Below are 22125 nucleotides of genomic sequence, written 5' to 3' on the forward strand. Positions count from 1 at the left end.
AATGAAGATGTTGAAAAGGGAGCCGGGAAAAGAGGGGAGCGGGTTGAAGGAGGGAAGGAGGGACGGAAGCGGCAGTGGAGATGCGAGGGAGGGAAGCGGAAGGGGAGAGGGGGAGAAGGGCAGGGAAGGGAAGTGGGAGGTGAGGTGAGGGGAGGGGAGGGGAGGGAAGGGAGGGGGGAGGGGAGGGCAGGGCAGGGCAGGAAAGGAGAAGGGGAGGGCAGGGAAGGGAAGGGGGAAAAAGAGGGAGGGAATTCTCTCACCATGCATTCATCGGAGAGGTCTAAATGTCCTCCAGGAAAACAGACCTTCATGACAAGCGATCAGGCTGATGCTTGTTTGCCTCACCGCTATCGCAAGCGGGAAAAGGAAACGAGGAGAAGCGAAGGCAGAGGTTGAAGAAACAAGGGCCAGGAGAGGATGAGGGCAGAGACAGAGAGAGAGGGAGAGGGAGGGAGAGGCAGAGGGAGGGAGAGGGAGAGGGAGGGAGAGGCAGAGGAGGAAGAGGGGGAGGGGGAGAGGGAGAGGAGGGAGAGGAAGAGGAGGAAGAGGGGAGGGGAGAAAGAAGGATAGACGTACTTGGCCTTTGTGCGTGCTGACATTATGAGATCTCAAGTTCAAAAGTACCGAAGGCTTCGAGTCCACAACACACAGCGGAAGCATAACCGCAGCTCTGCGACTTGATGGTCAAGAGAGGGACGACGTACATGAGACCAAGAGGGGAGGAGGAAGGGAATAACCTCCTGCCGGTGTGGTAGTGAGACTCGATTCTCTTTTTGGGCAGTTCAGACATCCTCTCGGCAATCGTGGAGAGCATTGAGTGCGTGAATTCAAGCTTGCTCAGCCTGCAGCAGTGCGTGATCAGGCTCAAGGGGAGGGAGAAGGACCAGAGAGAGGCGGGTGAAGAGAGGGGCAGGAACAGAGACAGAAGAACATACAGGAGACAAAGACAGAGACAAGAGACAGAGACAGAGACAGAGACAGAGACAGAGACAGCCTCGAAGGCAGCAAGGCAAGAAGGAGGAGGAGACGAGAGAGAAGGGGAGGAGGGACGGGGAGGAGGAGGGAGGAGGGGAGGAAGGAGGAGAAGAAAGGAGGAGGAGGAGGAGGAGGAGGAGGAGGAAGACTCTCAGCCTGTCGTCTTACCTCTGCATCAACCTCACTTCAAGGTGATGAGGAAGAGGCTTCTTGGGCCAAGACCCCAGGTCGTACTAGGACATGTGAGCGCGGTGACGGCGGCATGGCACAGCAGCATACGCACCTTGAGCCTCTGCCGATAGTCGATGCCGTGCTCATGGTCCGGCAGCCAGCGAGCAGGAGGGATCCACCTCGGAAGTTGATGATCGCTCTTCCTCCTCGACGACTTGTCGTGCTGCTGCTGGAGATGGTTGTGCAGGTGGTTGGGATGGCGGTGGAGGTCATGCTGTTGTTGGTGGAGATGGTTGTCATGATGGTGCAGGTCGATATGCTCGCTCCGCTCATGGTGCGCGCTGTTGCGCATTCGCCCGTCATGCCGATCCGAGGTGGTTGAGTGAGAGCTCCGGAGGCCGACGATGGGGCAAGGCGAGGTAACGATGGTGTTCCAGCGGTACATCCGAGGTGCCCTGGTGGCAGGGGGCAAGAAATTCATGGTCATGCGTGGATCACGAAAGAATTTCGGCATCCCTGAATGCTCTGATCCCAACGCTTCATCTGCTCATCCTGCCGACAAACTCAGAATAATGTAGATGCTCATGTCATTCAGTGTTCCCCACTCGACTCAACCGCATAACTGAAAAGGATGAATCGAGCCGACTCATCACTGTGTGAAGAAAAATATCCTCCACAACATCATCAACTTCCCAACCCGCCTATCGTCCACGCCTGTCGTCCTCTAGTAGCAGAATGAAGGAGTCCCAACCATATGAATCGCTTCTCCCTCCATTGAACATCCCTTCTCTCATCTGATCCTCTCCTCCTTCAAGAAATGGTCATGGTAACGATCTTACATCCTCTCTCTCTCGCGCTCTCTTCTCATCCGCCATTCCTCCTCTGCATCCCTCTACTCACCTCCCACTCGCCATTTCAGAGGTCATCATAGCTGACGCCCCTCATCCACCCTGTGCCAGCCGGCCTCAGAGCCGGACTTTTAGTGGCCCGGCCGTGGCCAGACGGTGACTGCGCCGGAGACTGTGCCGGCCCGACGGTAGCCGGCCGGCACGGCCCGCCTTTGACTGTCAGAGAGCGGCGCGCGAGGGTTATGAGCCTCAGGCTTGGCAAGTTCACTCTGCAAGTGAACGTGACATCCGATGGTGATTGGCAGGCATATAAGGGGGTAGTCCGGGGGGGTAGGCAATTCCTTCTAGAACGATCGCAAGCACCGGTAGTGGTCATGTAGGATGAGTCGACGATGAAGCAAGGCAGAGGAGATGTGTATTTCATCTTAAGATCTCTCTGAAGAAATCATCTGCCCATGGATGATCTCGATCTCAGTCAAATCTGTTCTGCACTCCCACCCCTCATAGTCCGTCATTGGGCCGCATCTAGATCTACAGGGGTGGAATGCAAGAAAGAGGAAATCACCCCTTTCGAAGACCTACAATACATGGGTAGGGTACAAAGGGCTCTTGAAAGTTCAAAAGTACCACCCCTATTTCCATATGTTTCAGTAGGTAGGGTGGAGATGGATCCGAAGGCGTCCAAAGGGTCGGTTTAGACATACCCAGTACCCCCTCATTAACCTTGTTTTCTGTGGGTACATCTCAAAACCCGGAGTCAAATGCTTGCCAACCTTCCCATAGGGGTTATCCGACTCCCTTCCCACCAGGAGGTCACACCCCCCTTTTGCTATGTAGAACGAGGGGTACTCAGGGCTTGAAAGGGAATCCTTAGATCATCCGCTGTCCTTGCTACGCCCTATGGGCTCTGTAAAAGAAATTTATAAAATATGCACATATATTTACTTTTACTGTTTCAAAAACTCTAATAAGTTTGTAAGTGAGGAGCCTTAAAACTTCAATCATTGCGATCTTAATATCACAGATTCCAATCGACCAATAAAATACGCCTACCCAAATATTCTTGGAACTACCAAAAACATGGAAAATATCTTAATAATTTGAAATTAAATAACTAAATGTTGAGAAACTTCCTTGAAAATAGTTCCCTCACGTGCTTACAACAGCCGAATCTAACGACTATGGACTCATATGGTACTAAATAAAACAGTTATTGAATTGGATTAGAACGATTCGATCTTAGAAATAGATTGTTTGGAATGTTAAAAGTAATTAGCAGGTCTTTTACTAACATGTATAATGAAACTAGTCAAGCAAAAAGATTCAAACGTTGTGTTCTTGCAATGATCTGTCTACTAAACTTTTATGTGACTGGAATATTATTGGTACGATTGCGAGTGTACCAGCCGTGGTAGAAAGAGTTCCTGCCACCCACGAAATCAGTTGGTTTTATTTTAATTGTAAAGACTTTCCTACCATGGCTTGTTACCATTGGTACAGATCTTTTTGTACAGTTTTTCTTTGATTTTGTCTGTGATGTTTGTTGTACCGATAAGGGCTACTGGTACTCACAACTGGTACAGATCCATCTTAGCTATGTGTCACAATGAGGTACAGACAGCTCACAACTGAAAAAAATGTTGTACCGAGGGTCCATGATTTTTTTTATTTGTACCAAACTCTGGCCAACAAAATATTTGTACAAGTCTACAAATGTTTTTAAAGGGTCCTCAACAGTACATGATATACTTTTAGAGTTTTACACGAGTGGACCTGAATTCGAATAATGGATCACATTCCATTCTTTCCTGGCAGGTCTTATGGTATGACCGGTAGTGATGAAAAAATTCTAATGTACTCTCTCTCAGAGATACCCCATGTACCATACTTATATTACAAACCGGTCCTGGAAATTAGTACGTATCATTATGCCATATACCTCCAGGGCAACGGTTGTAGTGCACCCTACCTCAAAACGGTAATTTTTAGATACGCCAACTTAATTGTTGCTACCCACTTTTCTTTCTCTACCCCCACCCCCAACATGCCTGCAATTGCTACTGTCTAACCATATACCACCACTTCCTCATTCATCCCCCCTGCCCATCTCTCCTTGCTCCCTCCTACATCTCTCCTTCCCCCCATCTCTTTGCGTCCGATCTGAGCTCTGTTTCTCTTCTCATTCGTTCAATCTTGCTCACGGTTGGATTTCCCGATTCTCTCATTCCCCAGCCTTTACCCCATCCCCTGCCATCTCCCCTCTCGGTCAGGTTTTTAAATATCCTCGCCGTTGCCCCCTGCTCCTTTATTTTTTAATTGATAGACACGCGTGTCCCTCATTGAGACATTATTGTTTCATTCTCTTGAAACTGGACCCTTTTTTCTGTCTCACTGGTGTTATTTCGAAATTTGTTGAATAACACTCTGGCCTTTGTTAGCCCAATAGGACAGTGGCTTTGGAACTCTTCTAGACCAAGAAGTAACACTTGTCCAACAAGATATTCTTTCATTGCAGACCTGCAATATTCTTACAGTTTAAAAATCAAAACACAAACAAAATAACAATATAACATCAAAAAATCAACAAATATAAATCAACAACAATACTCTTTGGACTGTTCTCAAGTGCTACACGAATCAAACCGTTCAAGCAAGAATCAAAGTTCCTCGTAATCAGCAAAAACTTAATCCTTCCCTCCTTCTCTCCTACCTTTCAGATCGTTGGGACTATCCAAGAACTACAAGGTACGTTTAGCAGAATTTGAATGCTTGTTACAGTGCCTAATTTGTTTATGCAGGATTTATTGAACGAAGCATTGGAAAGGCTTTTCCTTGGAAACTTGAACCCAACTGAATTTGCTATCCTATGAAAAGGTGCGAAGTGCTATTTCAGGGGCATTGATCAGAAATCAAACCTGTGGAACTTCTTTGGAAGTTTCAGTTTCCAGCATGGCACCCAGAAATGCCCTCTCTTTTGAGGTCCTCGACGATGTAGACTTTGGAGTTCCTGTACGTAAGGTTGCAGGCAGCACAGGTTCTGACCTGCAACGCAACATGGCCAAGCTTTGCTTTCGTCAGTGTGAATCGAAAGCCAACCGCAAGCGCTGGAATTCAGACAAAGTTTCGAGTGTTCAGGGACCGAAGACTCAGGATGCAGAAGCTGTTGCTTCCTTGCTGTCTAAGTCGCAACCCTCCATCTCGAAGATCGTCAGCAGGTCTACAGTGGCTCAGTCTCAATCTCAACCAGAGTCGGCACGTGCTGCTTCTTCAGTTCGAAGGTTCAAAAGATTGTCTCAGATTTGAGTGCTGTGAAGTGTGAAGAGAGTATTGTTTGGGCAACTTTGCGTGCGATGAACATGTTTGCCGTCGAAAGATATGCATGTTCAGGAGAACCTCAACCTAGGATCGAATAAAATGAATATTTGAAACAGTAATAAAAAGCAATGTAAAATGTAACTGATGAAGTCTAAAGCTAAAGCGCCTTAGAGAAAGATTGCTCAACCTGGAATCAAGTCTCAAAATCGCTCAGATTCTTTCGTGTCGATTGCAGTCGATACGCGAACACGTGCAAATGTTGTATTCATAACACACTAGTCCTGTGAGCAGGACATCATTCTACATGTTACAGAGTGACGCTGAAAATCCGAGTTGGTCGAACCCCCTTCTATCCCACCCCATACAAGCTAACGGAAGATTTATAATGAGGGGTGGGTAGTACCTAGGGTACAATACCGATATGCTGTTTCTTCAGAGAAATTGTGGGTTGGGGTACTCTGTCATTTTTTCCCAGGGGTGGGTCCAAATGAGACTATTGGGGTGGGTGTACACGTCTAGATAGGTTTTCATTTTTATGAAAATTTGGTCAAGTAGGCAGGAACAAAACAAGAGTCAGATTCAATATATCTTTTAATTTCAAAATCAGACTCATTATTTGGTGTTTTTGTTGAACTAAGTGCAAATAAAGATGGCTGTCGATAAAATGCACTGTCGCATTCCGATGAGGACGGTCTCAAGAAACCCAATGATGCTCTTCTCCTCCTCCTCCTCCTCCTCCTCCTCCTCCTCCTCCTCCTCCTGCTACTCCTCCTCCTCCTCCTCCTCCTCCTGCTACTGCTACTCCTCCTCCTCCTCTTCCTCTCTGTCCCCTTCCTTACCTTCGCTCATCTTTTATGCATGCAACTGATTGCCTGATTGGCCATCGAAGTCTGAATACATCGGATCCCAAGCAACTTGTCGAAATTCTTGAGTGGTAGAACTCAACCGTGTTCGTCCAAACATTATCGAATTATCAAAAATGAAGATTCTTTGTTAGGATATCTAAAGTTTCCTTTCAGCATTACCAACTAAGGAAAGTTCAAAGCCTGGTCGACAAACAAGCAAGCAACCATGGATTGTGCGAAGCACACGGAAGTTGCTCAAATCCAAGAGGTGATGATCCTGCTCTCTGTCAGCTAGTGCATGCTGTGATGAATTTATCAGTATAGAGCTAGCAATCTCGAGCATTGCTCTGACCAAGGCTCTCCGAAGCGGTACAAATAGTTGTCTGTTCATACCAGTGACGTGCTACGTGGACATTATAGGCTGATTGCCGGAAGGTATCCATCTCCTTCAAACTGGTCCCAGGTAATAGTCTGTGAGTTAGATCCATGAGATTTAGATGATCTCAGTCCCCCATCAAACCTCCAAGTGATCTCATGCGCACTTGTTACCAAGATCGGGTCTGCGATGAGGTGAGTGGAGGGCGTTGGAAAGAGCGACATGTTGATTGATGTGAAGGAGGAAGTCCAGCAAACGAGCAAGGAACATATGGTCCAGGACGATGCTCTAGACGAGGAGGATGAAGTTGGCGTGAATCCTGTGGAGGATGAGCGACATGTGAAGTTCGAGTCGACGGAGCTCAACAGCGAGCAGAAGGAAGCAGCCTTGCATGCCGTCGACATCCCGCTCCTTATCCTTGCTGGTTGCGATAGGATAAAAATACTCTGACGATGACACGTTTACGTTGTTCTCGCAGGTGCAGGAAGTGGTAAGACGAAGACGCTTGTTTGCCGCATCAAGAATCTCGTCTTTCGAGTAAGAGCTAACTTCCACTCTCGGGCGCCGACTCTTCTCTGCTCTGTTCCTCTCCGCTCGGCTTCACACTCCCTCCGCCCCCCCCCCCCCTTTCCCTTTGCGCGCTCTATTCTATTTCGTTTACCAGAAATGTCAGCTTGACATTTTGTAGGGCTTGGCTGTGGAAAACATCTTGATCCTCACGTTCAGGTATCCATCAATCTGCAGAGAGCTGATGTATATCATGATCATACTATTCAGCACCGCAGCTGCCAAGGAGTTGAAACAAAGGTTGACGAGATGCATTCAAGGTACAAGCAAAACATCTACGCTCATCCCTTGCTCCCTGTCTGACTGAAGGCGTGAAAGGAAAACACGCGTGGTCGATCTTCACGTTCCACGCATTTGCTCTCCAGGTATCGAATGATCGCCAGGTGGGATGAAGTTTCTTGACCGCGCCGCTCTGGTCTGCCTTGCAGATCTGCAGAAAGTATGCCAAGGAAATCGGGTTGCCACCGGACTTTGTTGTGTTCACAGGTAACGCTAGATCATGGGAGGGGAAGAGAAGCTCAGTGTTACGGCAGGGGGGAGGCAAAAGAAGATCATCACTCAGGGAATTCTGGAATACAGGTTGTTGGATATTCATGGAGATGTTAGAGACGAAGATGGTGATTATGCGATTTGGAATGATGATGAAGATGCAAATAAAGATGAAAATGATGATGTTAGCAGCGACAACAATGTCGTGATGGCAATTACGATCTTAACGATGACGGTGACGATGGTGACTTCAGCAAGATGAAGCAAGGATGCGCAAACAAAGAGAACAAACAAGCACAATCATCATCAGACCATACAGAAGACTCGCACAAGTGGATCGACATGCCGAAGCCAGACAAGCATCGAGTCAAACGGTTGGGTCAATCTCTTTCCCTAGCTCAGGTTTGCAACACACTTGTTGACTGTTCGAATGATGGCGATTCGAAGGCGCATGGAACGGAAGCTGCGACGTTGGACGATGAGATGCGATTCTTGTTGGAGTTTTACGAAAAGACTCTTGCGGAAGTATGAGTTTTGATGATGCGATGAAAGGTTTCTGTTCATGCTTGAGTCAGTGCAAGTCACTGGATTTCTCTTCGCTGATCTCCCGAGCAAACAAACTTCTGCGGGAGGTAATGAACTCCAATGTGATCTTCTACGGTTGAAGAAGGGTCAGAATGAAGAGGCAAAGAACTACTTTCATGACATGTACAAGGCAGTTCTTGTCGATGAGTTCCAGGTGACTGTGAACAAGCCCTGATGTTGACATCAACTGATCTCATGTGAAGGACACAAGTAGATCACAGTTTGAACTTGTGAAACAACTCGTAACAGGAGGGAAGGTAAGAGAGAAGAGCAGTTTTCTTGCTCTCCGTCGTGTTGTTCGAATGACATTCACAACGCAGATTACCGCTGTTGGGGATGATGATCAAGTGAGTTGAACAAGGATCGAACGTTTCCTGGAAATGATGCTGATGCGATTCAACAGACAATCTATGTTTTCAATGGCTCCAATCACGCGAACTTTGACTTGTTCAGAGGGTATGACCACACAATCCTGCTCTTTTTGCCACTTACCTGTGATCCAGATCATTTCCCAACTACAAAGAAGTGAAATTGACGGTGATAGAGCTGCTTGCAGAAATGACAACTCACATTACCTTTCTGTTGCAAGACAAACTATCGATCGTCCAAGTGCATTGTCGACGCTGCCCGATCAGGAAAATCTGGCGAGGAGCGGCAATGAATTGAAAATTTGATGTTTGCAGTGATACAACACAACCAAAACCGGTGCGACAAGTCGGCGGAGGCCATGAAGGAATCAGGGGAGCTGATCAGAGTGAACATCTCGGCCTTGAACTTGCTGTAGACATTGATGTTCTGGGAGGTGACGGAATGCCGGAACGAGAAGAGTGAGATCAGCTTTGTGGTGCAACAGATCGTGAAGGGACTTGAAGAGGGGACCCGATGTGAGATTGAGAGGATGACATGTACAGTTGTTATGATCGTGATTGCAGACAAGGAAGTTGCGATTCTTTATCGCACGCAGAAGACTGGAAGGGTGTTTCAGCAGGAACTGATGTGCGTCTGTGGAACAATGATGAGATCATGAGTTGTGATCGCGCGTTTCTTCTGATTCCTCCAGCCACATGGATTGTGTTGTCTGTCGGATGTTTCATCATGGCTGTGATTGTGATTGCGCTGTGACGTGACAGAAAACGAGACATCCCTTTCAACGTGCACGGAGTTTCCTTCTGGAGAAGAAAAGTCGTCAGTCAGTTGCTTGCTGAGCATTCACAAAGTTTCAGGTGATCAAAGTTGTTATGTCTGTGCTGCGGATCGTAGCAAACAATGGAGACGATCAGGTAAAAGATGCTTCTTCTTGCCTCTTCCTCATTCCATGACATGGGGCCGTCAGGCATGCCGGCGTCTCATCAAGGGGTTCCTGTACCAAGACAAGGAGGCGACAGGAGCGATTCTGAACCATCTCGAAAAGTTTGCTGCGTCCAGGTGGCGGCTGCTGATTGCGGCAGTAGTCTTGCAAGACTGAAGAATATCAGATGCATCAGCCTGTGGCAGTCTGCGCAGCAAGTGCTGAGGGCCAAGTTCAGCGGGAGTCTGTCCAAGAAACTTGTGGTTGACACGAAATTTCTACTTGAATTGATCTGATCTGATCTGCTGATATCCTCTCCTCTCCTCTCCTCTCCTCTCCTCTCCTCTCCTCTCCTCTCCTCTCCTCTCCTCTCCTCTCCTCTCCTCTCCTCTCCTCTCCTCTCCTCTCCTCTCCTCTCCTCTCCTCTCCTCTCCTCTCCTCTCCTCTCCTCTCCTCTCCTCTCCTTTTTCCTTCCCTTCTTCCCTTGCACAAATTCGTGCAGATCTTGGGCAGAAAGATGTTGTCAACAGTAGAAAATTTCATCAGACTCGCCAGAGAGAGCACAACTCTCTCAACTTTCGTTGAGACGGTGATGATGATGATGATGATGATGATGATGATGATGATGGTGGTGGCGGTGGTGGTGGTGGTGGTGGTGTCAAACTTTTGAAGATCTTGCAGATCATTCCAAGTCTTCCTCAGAGCAACAAGTACGACTTGAGCGTCAATCAAGAAGAAGGTAGTTGGTTCGCTTTGTGGAGATAATGTGCAAAAATTGAGGATGAAAAGGAGGAGGAAGCCGACGATGGTGATGAAAATTGAGATCAGAAGAAGAGGAGAGGCATGGGCAAGAGGAGCAGGAGGAGCAGGATGTGAGTGGGTAGTGATGTTGTTTGTGCTCAGCAGGAGCTCAGCTGCTGAACGAGAAGAAGGACAACAGGAGCGTGAGGGAGGTGTTGCTGGGCTTCATCAAAGAGTTCGAGAAGAAGGTGCTCCCTTCATCTTTGCTTCCTGCTCCTGATGTTTCCAGTTGATGGTGGATGGAGTTGCCGCTGAGTGGATGTGCCAATGGCACGAGGGAGGACGAACGAGCGCCGGAGGAGGAGAAGTCTTGTCGCCATGCCAGAGAGCGATCGCTGTCTTCCTCGACCATCAGCTCGTTGAAGAGTCTGAACGTAACATGTCGCATGTGTGTCACTTGGAACCTCTCACCCTCGGGTAGATCATGCAAAGTTCAAGTTCGACAACGAGGACGCAGTCACGTTGTCGACGATCCACCAGAGTGAGAGGCCATGGGAGTGATGTCTGTTGATCGTCTGTGTCCCCCCTCTTCCTTCCTCCTCATCTTGCCTTGCCTTGCCTTGCCTTGCCTTGCCTTGCCTTGCCTTGCCTTGCCTTGCCTTGCCTTGCCTTGCCTTGTCTTGCCTTGTCTTGCCTTGTCTTGTCTTGTCTTGTCTTGTCTTGTCTTGTCTTGCCTTGTCTTGTCTTGCCTTGCCTTGCCTTGCCATGCCATGCCTTGCCTTGATAGTTTGCAAGGCAAAGGATTGGAATGGGATGTTGTACATCTCGTCCGGTTCAATGCAGGAGAGATTCCTCTTGCAAACAACATCAACACAGTGAGACTTGCTGCTCCTTCCTCCTCCCCTCTCTCCCTTGCGCTTCTCCTCCTCCTCCTCTTCCCTCTCCCCCTTCTCTGCTTCCTCCTCTTCCTCTCTCCCTTGCGCTTCTCCTCCTCCTCCTCCCCTCTCTCCCTTGCGCTTCTCCTCCTCTTCCTCTCTCCCCTCTCTCCCTTGCCCTCCTCCTCTTCCTCCTCTTCCCTCTCCCCCTTCTCTGCTTCCTCCTCTTCCTCATCCTTACACTCTCCTGCTCCTCCTAACCGCTCCTGACGCTCCATCCTAAGGTGCTGAGGGAAGATGAGCTCGAGGATGAGCGGAGGCTGTGCTACGTTGCGATGACGAGAGCTCGTCGGCTCCTGCACATGAGCTTCATCATGACATCGCACAATCATGTCGGACATGCCGCTCTCTCCATGTGTTGTTGACTTGACTGATAGATGCTCGAACCCTCTCCCTTCCTGTCGGAGATCCCGTCGCACCTCTTGCAACGATCGAGCTTCATGGAGTCCGGCCGAAGTGCTGAGGGGCGGGAGGGAGAGCAGGAGCAGGAGCAGGAGCAGGAGGGAGAAGAAGCAATACAGAGCGACTCATTCTTCTCTTGCGGATTCTTGCAGCGATTTGAGATGCAGGAGAGGAGAACGGTGAAGATTTTGACAACGACTCTGCCTCCACCTGAGTTGAACAAAACTTTACAGGTTGCGGCCATCTTTCATCGATGGGCTAGGACTGAGATGTACAAAGAGCCGAACAAACTTGTTTTCAAGGCGATCATGGTTGTACTGCTTGCATGCAATGACGATGTACATCATTGTGCAGATCAAGTGCATCGTGCAAGACAAACTTGCTGCCAAGGACTGCAAGACGAAGAGTGTATATTCAAAACTTCTCGCCATGCTGAGAGCTCCGGAGGAGGCGACGGTTGAGAATTTCTGCGCTTCTGCAATCAACTATGCGAAAGAGGTTGGAAACATCTTACGTTATGATGATGATCATGATTACGATGACGATGAAAATGATGGCGCAGGTGGTGAAATTTGAACAAGCTCCTCTTACAGTGCGTGAGGAGCACAAAGCAAAGCGAGCAAGGTAATAGGAGAGGCAGCGAGAGGGTGAGGGTGAGGGTGAGAGGAGGAGCAGGAGGAGGAAGAGGAGGAAGAGGCAGGAGGAGGAAGAAGAGGCAGGAAGAGGAGGAAGAGGCAGGGAGGCAGGGATCTGAATTTGATCTCGTCAGACACTTCTCGGAACAATACGGCAGGTCCGGGATGGAACATAAAGAGCCGACAGCGAAACAGGTCAACACATCTCCAGGATGTTATGTTCTAATCTCTTCCATCATGACAGCTTGCTTTCTTAAAGTCACTTGGATGTGCCGTCGTGCCAAAGAACATGCTAGAGGTTGATAACCTTCCTTTCTCTGCCACTACTCCGCTCCTCTTTTTTCAATCTTCTCCTTCCTCCTCCTCCTCCTCCTCCTACTCCTCCTCCTCCTCCTATCATTTCCTCCACACTTCATTTTGCTCATATTCGTGTCAGGCGAGTTTACTGATTGAGAGGTACAAGTCATACTGATTGGGGAAACGATGGCGATTGATTGAAACTAACTTCTTCTCTAAAAACCTTCTTGTGTCTCAACCCACATGTCTGCATTTCATCATCATCATCATCATCATCATCATCATCATCAAGTTCTCGTTCTCGTTCTTGTTCTTGTTCGTCATATTCAAATCTCTCCCAATGGTGGAACATCCTGGGGAATCTTCTCATTGGCTAGTCGAGCAAAACGATTGAGAAGAAGCTTCAGGTCAGCCCATCTGAACATCATCGTCAATCAACAAATAAAGCTGCAAGCTTGCTGACCCCCCCACCCCTCCTTCTCCTTCCTCCTCCTCCTTCTCCTCCTCCTCCTCCTGCTTCCCCAACCCCCTCCTTCTTCTAGCACCCTCTCCCCGTCTTCCCCTCCTCCTTTACCCTCCTCCCCCTCCTCCTCCTCCTCCTCCTCCTCGTCTGCTGCTTCCTCCTCCTCCTCCTCCTCCTCCTCGTCCTCCTCCTCCTCCTCCTCCTCCTCCTCCTCCGTCTCGTCGCTTCTCTTCCTGTTCTCGTAACTTACAGCTGCAGAGCTCCAGCCTTGTCCTTGTAGATGGCGGCAGCCTTGAGCTTCAGGACCTTTTCCTTTGTCTCCTTGAAGATGCCCTGCAATGCGCGTGAGGGAAGGTGAGGAGCAGCAGGAGTGAGAGAGGAGAAGAGGGAGAGGAGGAGCGGGGAGTTGAGGAGGAAGCGAGGAAGGAGAGAAAACAGGGAGGGAAGGGGATGGAGAGCGTTGGGAGGGGAAGCAGAGGCAAGAGAGGGCGGTTGAGGACGAGCCAAGGAGCACCAAGAAACAAGAGAAGCAACTTCAAGTAGTAAGGGAAAGATTGAGGACTAGGGTCAGGAGGAAGCGAAGGAAGGAAGGAAATGGAGGAGGAAAAGGAGGAAGTGGAAGGAGAGAAACGATCTACCTCGAGCGCTTCGGCGTACTGCTTGTCTCCTTGCTGTGCTGCATCAGGTCCAATTGTAGAGACCCAGAAGTACTGCAACAGATAGAAAAGAAGTAGAGCGAGGAAGAGGACAAGGAGGAGGAGGAGGAGGAGGAGGGCGAGGAGGGCGAGGGGAGATGAGCAGGAGAAAGAAGAAGAAAACAGAGCAGGTTAGTCGACTCAAACAGGCATGAAAGGGAAAAGAACAGGTGAAACGAGAACAGTTCGATCAGGGAGATACGAGTTGAACGAAAGATCGAAAGGAACAAGAAAAAGAGGATGGTCAAAGGAGGCTAGGTAGAAAAGGAGGCGAGAGGAGGGGCACAGCGGGAGAAAGAAGGAAAGAGGAAGGAGGGGGGGTGGGGGGGGGGTTTCAGGAGTAGCAGGAGCAGGAGCTAGAGCAGGGTCACCAGAGGCTGGAAGATAAGCTGATCCAAAGGTCCTCCATCGTCACTAAGCTTCGTCACCTCGTCCCTGGAACGGAATCAGACAGGAGGAAGGAGGAAGGAGGAGGGGGGAGGAGGCAGGAGACAGGAGACAGGAGGCAGGAGGCAGGAGGCAGGAGGCAGGAGGCAGGAGACAGGAGGCAGGAGGCAGGAGGCAGGAGGGGAGGAGGAAGGAGGGGAGTGCTTTAACCAGTCCTGGTTGTTGATGGCATCGAGAAGCTTCTTCTTGAAGAGGATGAGACCGTCGTCGTAGATGGACGCGAACTGAATGACCCAGCCCCCCCAGCATGTCAGCGATAGGAGAGCAGGAAAGCACGAGGTGGAGAGCACAATGAGAGTAGGAGAGAGAGCTGTTCCAAGAGAGGAAGAGGTACCAGGGGCCAAGAGGGCAGAGGAAAGAGGAAAGTGAAGAGCAGAGCGGAAGGGTTAAAGGGACAGGAGAGGGGAGGGAGGAAACAGGAGGAGGGAGGGAGTACAGGGGAGGAGGGAGAGAAAGAGGATAGACCTGATAGAAAGCAAGAATCCTGAGGCGAGGATAAGAAAGGAAGACAATGAGGAGGATGCTGGCAATTGTGAATCCGATCCCGATACCAAGGGATTGCAGAAAGCCTCTGCAAGGAAAGATTCAGTGACCAAGGCACCTCCCCACATGATAGTGGATGATGATTCCCTGAACACGATTATGTTCATGTTCTTAACGTGATCGTTTTCCAACAATAATGATCAGATCATGATGGTATGTCAGAGATAAGCAGACATGTGAGCGTTGCAATTCGATCTAATCAGTGGACGTACAACACAAACCCAAATACGGCGAGAATCAATACATCCACGACAAGAAGAAAGATGATAGTAACAGCCATTCACAAGAACCTTCTTGGTTTTATTTCCATGTCCGTCTTCTGCCTCATCTCGTCAGTCATTCAGGACACCGAAACCGGTTGTACCTTGGGTATCGTGCCGAAAACATCAGTGATGGGCTTCTCCTGCCCAGCAACACACGAGCATCAGAAGGGTCAGCGATCGCACCTCATCGTCCTCACCTTCTGTACTGGAGACTGAGAGGCGGGAGGAGGACTCTTGACGTCAACGTCAGTCTCAGCATGTAAGAAAGGTCAGGCATGCTACTTGAACGTCTTTCTTCATGAGGTTTTGCCTCTCTCCTATCAGGGAGTTCTGGGCGATCAAGAGTCAGCGCAGCCACTGCCACCTCCTCCACTAGTCATGTGTCGATTCTCCTCCTCACCTTCTCCTTCTCCAGCTGCTCCAACTTGGCCTTCAGCTTCGCTACCTCGTCCTGATTCCCTCCCTCTGACATCAGAAGCAGGGAAACCTTCCTCCTCGGTCCAGTCAAGCTGCAGGAGCGCAGCAAGGGTCGGCAACGGGAGGACGACAGCATGATTTCTCCACATCCTCCTCCTGCTCCTCCTACAAATCCTTGCGCTGTCGCCACCAGCCCGGCCATGATTGCGATCCTTACTGTCAGCATTTTCGGCCTCGTATGCGACCACATCCCACCACTGACCCATGAGGCGCTCGCCGCTCCTGTCGCCGCTCCAGTCATCAGTCGCCGCTCCCTGCGCCCGGCCGCTCCAGAGTCGCAGCTCCAGTCCAGGTATATTACTCACCGGGTGAGCGGCGGCAGCAGCCGCTGGCCCGGCCATCAGACATCATGGTGGCGACCGTCCGTCCGAGCCCGGCCGGGCCCGGGGCGCCGCACCCGCTAACCGTGACCGTACCGTACGGTGAACTTCGGAACCCGGACCGCCGGGCCGTGAAGAGCCCGGCGCCGCCGACTGCCAACCATAGCCAGTGACCGGCCGCTGCCGCCCCCGGGGGCGGCGGCGCGCCCGGCGGCCCCGGGCCAGTCAACCCTCAGTTGATCATCGGATCACGGCACAGCCGGCACGGTAGTGACTCATCAAGGGTCAGCTGAGCAAAGACCTCCACATGTGTGGGAATTGCTCATCGACATCGCCCTAACGAGTTGACCCTGATCTGCACTCAGAAGCAGACTCTCGGAGGAACTGGAGGGAGAGGAGAGGAGAGGAGAGGAGAGGAGAGGAGAGGAGAGGAGCGGCTGTAGAGGGCTGGTATGGGCGACTTTCAGGGTAGTCACATCACCATCGGGGGGCCATAGATTGCATGTCGTATGATTAGACAGGTTCGATTTTCCCGAGATCTTTAACAGAAACGTGTTGCCAACCCTAAAAGAAACTTGATGCCAACCCCTTGAATCTCAGCATTATCCAGGTACTTGTCCATAGCCGAACAAACACAAGTTCTTGCTCCAAGTTTCAGCAACCGGACCTGCTTCACGTATCACTCAAAAGCAACAAAACGGGCTCGACCAACCTTGTTATCGTCTATGTTTGCCATTTGAAACAGCGTCCTGCACGCCTCCTCCTGTACGGTCTCGCTCGTAGGATGCCTTTTCATGGCCCCCATGATAGCCTCCATGCCCCCTAGCTCCCCCAGCTTGATCGCGTTGTCGGGGTCAGCTGCCAGGTTCGAGAATGCCCAGCACGCCTCCTCCTGTATAGCCTGGCTCGTAGGATGCGTTTTCATTGCCCCAATGATAGCCTCCATGCCCCCTAGCTCCCCCAGCTTGATCGCGTTGTCGTCATTTACAGTCAGGTTTGCGAGTGCCCTGCACGCAAACTTCTGTATAGCTTCGCTCGTAGGATGCGTCTCCATCGCCCCCATGATGGACTCCATGCCCCCTAGCTCCCCCAGCTTGATCGCGTTGTCTGCGCTGGTAGCAAGGTTTGCGAGTGCCCTGCATGCCCCCTCCTGTATTGCCTCGCTCGATGAATGCGAATCCATCGCCCCCATGATAGCCTCCATGCCCCCTAGCTCCCCCAGCTTGATCACGTTGGAGCCAATTACAACCATATTTCCAAGTGCCCCGCATGCAAACTTCTGTATAGCCTCGCTCGTAGGATGCGTCTCCATCGCCCCAATGATAGCCTCCATGCCCCCTAGCTCCCCCAGCTTGATCGCGTTGTCTGCGCTGGTAGCAAGGTTTGCGAGTGCCCTGCATGCCTCCTCCTGTATAGCCTGGCTCGATGACTGCGTTTTCATAGCCCCCATGATAGACTCCATGCCCCCTAGCTCCCCCAGATCGATTGCGTTGGAGCCAACTACAGCCAGGCTTGCGAGTGCCCCGCACGCAAACTTCTGTATAGCCTCGCTCGTAGGATGTGTTTTCATCGCCCCCATGATAGCCTCCATGCCCCCTAGCTCCCCCAGCTTGATCACGTTGGAGCCAATTACAGCCAGGCTTGCGAGTGCCCTGCACGCAAACTTCTGTATTGCCTCGCTCGATGAATGCGAATCCATCGCCCCCATGATAGCCTCCAAGCCCCCTAGCTCCCCCAGCTTGATCGCGTTGTCTACGCTGGTAGCAAGGTTTGCGAGTGCCCTGCATGCCTCCTCCTGTATAGCCTGGCTCAATGGAAAGGTATCCATCGCCCACATGATAGACTCCATGCCCCTTAGCTCTCCCAGATCGATTGCGTTGTCGTCAATTACAGTCAGGTTCGCAAGTGCCCTGCATGCCTCCTCCTGTATAGCCTCGCTGAACAGATGCGACTCCATCGCCCAAATGATAGCCTCCATGCCCTCTAGCAGTCCCAGCTTGATCGCGTTGTCTGCGCTGGTAGCAAGGTTTGCGAGCGCCCTGCACGCAAACTTCTGTATAGCCTCGCTCGATGAATGCGAATCCATCGCCCCCATGATGGACTCCATGCCCCCTAGCTCCCCCAGCTTGATCGCGTTGTCTGCGCTGGTAGCAAGGTTTGCGAGTGCCCTGCATGCCTCCTCCTGTATGGTCTCGCTCGTAGGATGTGTTTTCATAGCCCCCATGATAGCCTCCATGCCCCCTAGCTCCCCCAGCTTGATCGCGTTGTCTGCGCTGGTAGCAAGGTTTGCGAGTGCCCTGCATGCCTCCTCGTGTATAGCCTCGCTCGTAGGATGTGTTTTCATAGCCCCCATGATAGCCTCCATGCCCCCTAGCTCTCCCAGCTTGATCACGTTGTTGTCCTTGGCAGCCAGGGACATGATCATTGTGATTGTGTTCTTGACGTCGCTGATATCCTGTTTTCCTCCATCATCGTGAACTAGTGAAGATGGATAAGCCTTCAATTTCTTTGTTTTGGGTTCAGGTTCTTTGTCTGGTGGATTGTTGACGACTTTCTGCCTTCGCCATGTGACCACATGGCTTGATACTCGAGCCAGCAGGTGACCCTTTGGACATGAAGGATGAGACATTGACTGGACATTGTCAAATAGCGTATAGTTGTGGCCCATCCAGTAGTACAAGCTCCTCGAAAAGTCGATCGCGTCCTCGTCTGCCACAGCTGGCTCATGCCCAATCACGAAGTCCACATGCTTGCAAAGCTCCTTCGCTACGATCCCCGAGAAACGTAAGTTCAGCACCACCAGCCGCAGCCTCGTGCATTTCTTCACCATCGCACTCAAAGAGGTGCTCAGTTGCTCAGCAGTGATGCTCTTGCCTCCTATGGCGATGTTGCCTTCCTTAGAGCCATGGCAGGCAAGATGCAGGATGACCGGATCAGTCTCATGGACTTCGCGGATGAGGTTGGAGATGTCCTTATACAAGCTGTACTGGAAGCTAACGCTCTCAGCAAACTCAATGAAGGCTGCGTCTCCCATCTCATGAGCTCCTTTGATAAACTCATTTCTGATCAAGTCTCTCTCCTGCTCAACCTTCGAGCCACTTCGCTCCTTGGCATCAGCGAAGAACAACACCTTGTGGGGAAAATCGCAGGAAAAGAGAGCCTCGTGTGGTCCCTCCTCTCTTGAGTTGGCCTGCTTGCGGTTGCAGCAGACGCATATCTTGCTCAACTCACTGCTCATGGCTTGCCTTGATCTCGCCTCCCTCATGGTCCTCGCGTACACGCTTTCCTCGCTTGCTTCCAGTGACTCTCCAGAGCCAGGTCGAGGTTCTCCCCTCGTCACAGGCTTCTCTCGCGTTGTTACCGACTCACTTGTTCTCCCACTTGAGGTCGATCAGATGACTGAAAGATAGCCTCAGACCTGCAGCATAGATCAGCCCAGGGACCTCAGACTGACCTCACTGATATGGGCTCTCTATTTCATCCTTCCTCTACCTTAGCCGCCACTTCTGGTCTCACAAAAGAGGATATAACGAGGAAAGATGACAGTATGGAAGATGAGATGAGACAAGATAGAATGACTGACAAGGATGTCCTCAACGACGAACAGGATGAAGAAAACAGTAAACAGGAAGGAGAAAGTGAAACACTAATCGGAAGGGCATCGCGAGTCTGATGATCAGACAACAAAAAACATGACAGGAGGAGATTGAAAAGAGGAAAGAAAAGGAAAAGCAGGAAAGGAGAAGGCATGGAAGACAGGAAAGGGAAAGGAAGACAGGAAAGGGAAAGGAAGACAAGAAGGGGGAAGATGCAAGAAGACAAGCCATTGAAGATTGATCATGAATGAGACAGATGAATGAGACAGGGAGATCCACAGGGAAAATTGATGGCAACTCAACAGAAGTGTACAAGCAGGAAAGATGAAGAGTGCAGGGTAAAGAAGCTCTGGACAAGAACAATCAGCAGAAAGAAGGTCTAAATAGGCGAAAGAAGGGCTAAATAGGCGATGCTAAATAGTTGCAGAAACAAGAAAACAGATCAAACACGAAAGAAATCCAAAAGAAGAAGGACATCTAGAAAGAGAAGTAAAAATTGATACAAGCATTGTAGCGAGAAGAATAAGGGCGCACAGCGGGAAGCAATACATGTGTAGTAGTCGCAAAGGAGACAGATCGATTGATGAAGCGAAATATGAAATGAGAAACGAGAGACATCACAAAACAACAAGGAACGACTTTCGTGTCTGCAAGTTGGGAGGGGAAGGCCCAGGGACATGGCGTGAAATCCCTGCCAGCATGTCTTCAGGCCCTTGAAGCCTTGCTTTCTTTCCCGCCTTTTCGCCTCTTCCCGGCCGGTCACGTTCGGACTTTACTCAAAGTTAAGTTAAAAATCAGTACGAGGACAATCAGGAGAGGGCTGTGAGACCGAGGAGGCTTGACCCGGACTACTGCTCGTACTGATTTTTAACTTAACTTTGAGTAAAGGACTGCCCGTACCCCTTCACACCACCCCTACCCTCGATCTGGGGCCCGGCCGCGGCGCAGGCTGTGCGCTCGGCTGCCGGGCCGCGGTCGGGCCGGGCTGCTACCGTATCGGTACGGTACGGCGGTCACCCGGCGGCCCGGTCGGACCGACCGCCGGGTCCGATCACCGTACGGGTGACGGTCCGGCGGGGCCCGGGCCAGCCGTCCGTGACGGCGTGGCACAGACTCGTGACCGTCCCGGATACGTCACGGCGTGGCACAGAATTGCAGAATCGTCACGACGGTGGCCCTTGATGCCGGCGGCCGCCCCTCTGAGTCTGGCCGCGCGGCCCGGGGCCCCCGGAGTCACCGTCACTGGGCCAGTCACTGAGTTGAATGTAGTTACGGTTTAGCCTCAGGGGCGCGGCCTGTAAGTAGTAACGTGACTGCGACTCAGTGACTAGTACGGGGCCCGGGGGGCCGCGGCCGCGGCCGCCCGGCCCCCGGGCCGGCGGTCCCAGGCTCAGGCTTGCAGTGCCGCAGCCCGGCCCGCGGCGCTTCCGAGTTGAAGGTAGCCGCTGAGAACTGAAACAAGCCTTGAAGTTTGGCACCCGGCGCCCGGCGCCGCCGCGGCGGGCTTTGACGTGAGCAAGGCAAGTTTATGGGCCAAATCAGGAGACTCCGGGGCTGAGTACACTTTGGCTGGCAACAAGGGAAGGTACGACGGTATTCAATGATCAGGCTGCTGAGAATCAGGTATCGAGTTTGACTTGTCCGTTTGTTGCCGAGACCATAGCGCGGCAATTTCACCCTTGGTTGTTATATACACACCAGGCGAACTCTTGAGCGAATAGAGGGCTTTCCAAAGCCGTTTTGTATTCGTTACCTGCCATGCCAACAGCATCACTGGCATACCGTGCTTCAACAAGAGACACTTGACAAACAATCGCTCAAGTGCAGATAGCAAGATCACAATGGATACAGTCAACAAGCAACCAGACAACATGAGAGACTCTATAAGATCCACACGGCCGACATCACACGTCGGCAAACGTCCGACTCGTTCCTACCTTTCCGAACACACTGCAAGGCACCTCAATGCTGGTGAGCTTTCGTGGGCACAACCGATCACTCGCATGACTAGTAATGAGTTCCTCGAACAAGTTGCTAAATCCCAAGTTCATATCCTCGACGTTGGAAGTGGAGTTCGGAACGACCAGGTGGGGAGCGAGCCAGGGGCTGTCACCATACCCGTTGGCATCGTAACCGACCTTGAATCGTTCATGTACTAGTCTTCTGCTCCTGAGATCAAGTTTGCGCAGGTAGAGTCCCTTGGGTGTACAGCCGAGCAGCTTCTCATACGTTACCATGTCCCTCCCGCACTTGTCTATAATCCTTTCCAGGTCCCACAGGTGTAGGGCCTGACTGCAGTCTACGAGCATGCAAACTTCGAATCTCCCGCCCGTCAGCTCCCGAACAAGATCCGGACTCTCCTGCAGATCACTGCAGGAGACAACGACAGTTGCGGGGAGATTCAGCTGTTTGAAAGTGGCCAGCACTCTCCAGATCCCTGTGTGAATGAGATTAGGACTAAGGGTTTCAAATACAACAGGCATGATACCGAATCTTCTATCATATTCACGGTCGTCTTCTGACCCATCAGAAAACAGCTCAATCATGAACACAAATGGTCTCTCGATCGCTTCAGGCCACTCTAGGTTTGGTGGAGAGTAGTCGCTGCATTTGATATCCTTTTGGGGGGGTTGCTGCGACTTGCTGACGAAGGAAAAGAAAGGTCTCAAGATGGGAATGAGGCTCAGAAGCATGATAGCAAATGCTGTCAGGACAGCAGGAACAACATCATCCTCCAGGGATCTATTCAGCGGCGTCCCGTTTATGCCTTGCAGGAGCTGGGCCAAGTCTTCGTCTACCTGTGTGCTTGCTGGTCCTGCTGCCGGGTCTCCCTGCATTCTGAGAGCATCTTG

The 22125-nt window shown here is 51.0% G+C and overlaps 5 protein-coding genes across 5 annotated transcripts; 2 read left to right on the forward strand and 3 right to left on the reverse strand.

The window, feature by feature from the left end:
* Positions 1–598: 598 nt before the first annotated feature.
* GUITHDRAFT_161482 (hypothetical protein) lies at positions 599–2082 on the reverse strand (the record flags this gene model as incomplete). The annotated part of the gene is made up of 4 exons (XM_005838895.1): positions 2047–2082; positions 1259–1698; positions 1144–1208; positions 599–842 (listed from the first exon to the last, which is right to left on the reverse strand). The coding sequence occupies exons 2-4, from the start codon at positions 1658–1660 to the stop codon at positions 599–601; spliced, it is 711 nt and encodes a 236-aa protein (XP_005838952.1). The 5' UTR covers positions 1661–1698; positions 2047–2082.
* Positions 2083–4943: 2861 nt separating this feature from the next.
* On the forward strand, positions 4944–5297 carry GUITHDRAFT_102585 (hypothetical protein; the record flags this gene model as incomplete). The annotated part of the gene is made up of 1 exon (XM_005838896.1): positions 4944–5297. One exon carries the CDS (start codon positions 4944–4946, stop codon positions 5295–5297), a length of 354 nt encoding a protein of 117 aa, XP_005838953.1.
* A 1083-nt stretch (positions 5298–6380) lies between these two features.
* GUITHDRAFT_134285 (hypothetical protein) lies at positions 6381–12165 on the forward strand (the record flags this gene model as incomplete). Its single annotated transcript, XM_005838897.1, has 32 exons — positions 6381–6422; positions 6474–6523; positions 6575–6617; positions 6662–6724; positions 6771–6954; positions 7009–7067; positions 7219–7256; positions 7308–7357; positions 7416–7462; positions 7526–7583; positions 7631–7714; positions 7897–7988; positions 8034–8111; positions 8162–8218; positions 8257–8325; positions 8375–8428; positions 8492–8518; positions 8575–8627; positions 8675–8708; positions 8956–9055; positions 9104–9147; positions 9395–9451; positions 9505–9596; positions 9623–9722; positions 10141–10198; positions 10366–10448; positions 10490–10634; positions 10682–10741; positions 10996–11075; positions 11513–11848; positions 11892–12035; positions 12100–12165. The coding sequence occupies 32 exons, from the start codon at positions 6381–6383 to the stop codon at positions 12163–12165; spliced, it is 2547 nt and encodes an 848-aa protein (XP_005838954.1).
* A 630-nt stretch (positions 12166–12795) lies between these two features.
* On the reverse strand, positions 12796–15698 carry GUITHDRAFT_134286 (hypothetical protein; the record flags this gene model as incomplete). Its single annotated transcript, XM_005838898.1, has 12 exons — positions 12796–12886; positions 13183–13265; positions 13571–13642; positions 13999–14062; positions 14225–14384; positions 14676–14727; positions 14982–15020; positions 15078–15113; positions 15163–15210; positions 15281–15345; positions 15515–15611; positions 15663–15698. The coding sequence occupies 12 exons, from the start codon at positions 15696–15698 to the stop codon at positions 12796–12798; spliced, it is 843 nt and encodes a 280-aa protein (XP_005838955.1).
* A 5172-nt stretch (positions 15699–20870) lies between these two features.
* Positions 20871–22110, reverse strand: GUITHDRAFT_134287 (hypothetical protein; the record flags this gene model as incomplete). Its single annotated transcript, XM_005838899.1, has 2 exons — positions 20871–21026; positions 21211–22110. 2 exons carry the CDS (start codon positions 22108–22110, stop codon positions 20871–20873), a joined length of 1056 nt encoding a protein of 351 aa, XP_005838956.1.
* Positions 22111–22125: the final 15 nt, after the last annotated feature.

The sequence above is a fragment of the Guillardia theta genome (assembly GCF_000315625.1).
Source record: "Guillardia theta CCMP2712 unplaced genomic scaffold GUITHscaffold_10, whole genome shotgun sequence".
Taxonomy (NCBI): Eukaryota; class Cryptophyceae; order Pyrenomonadales; family Geminigeraceae; genus Guillardia; species Guillardia theta.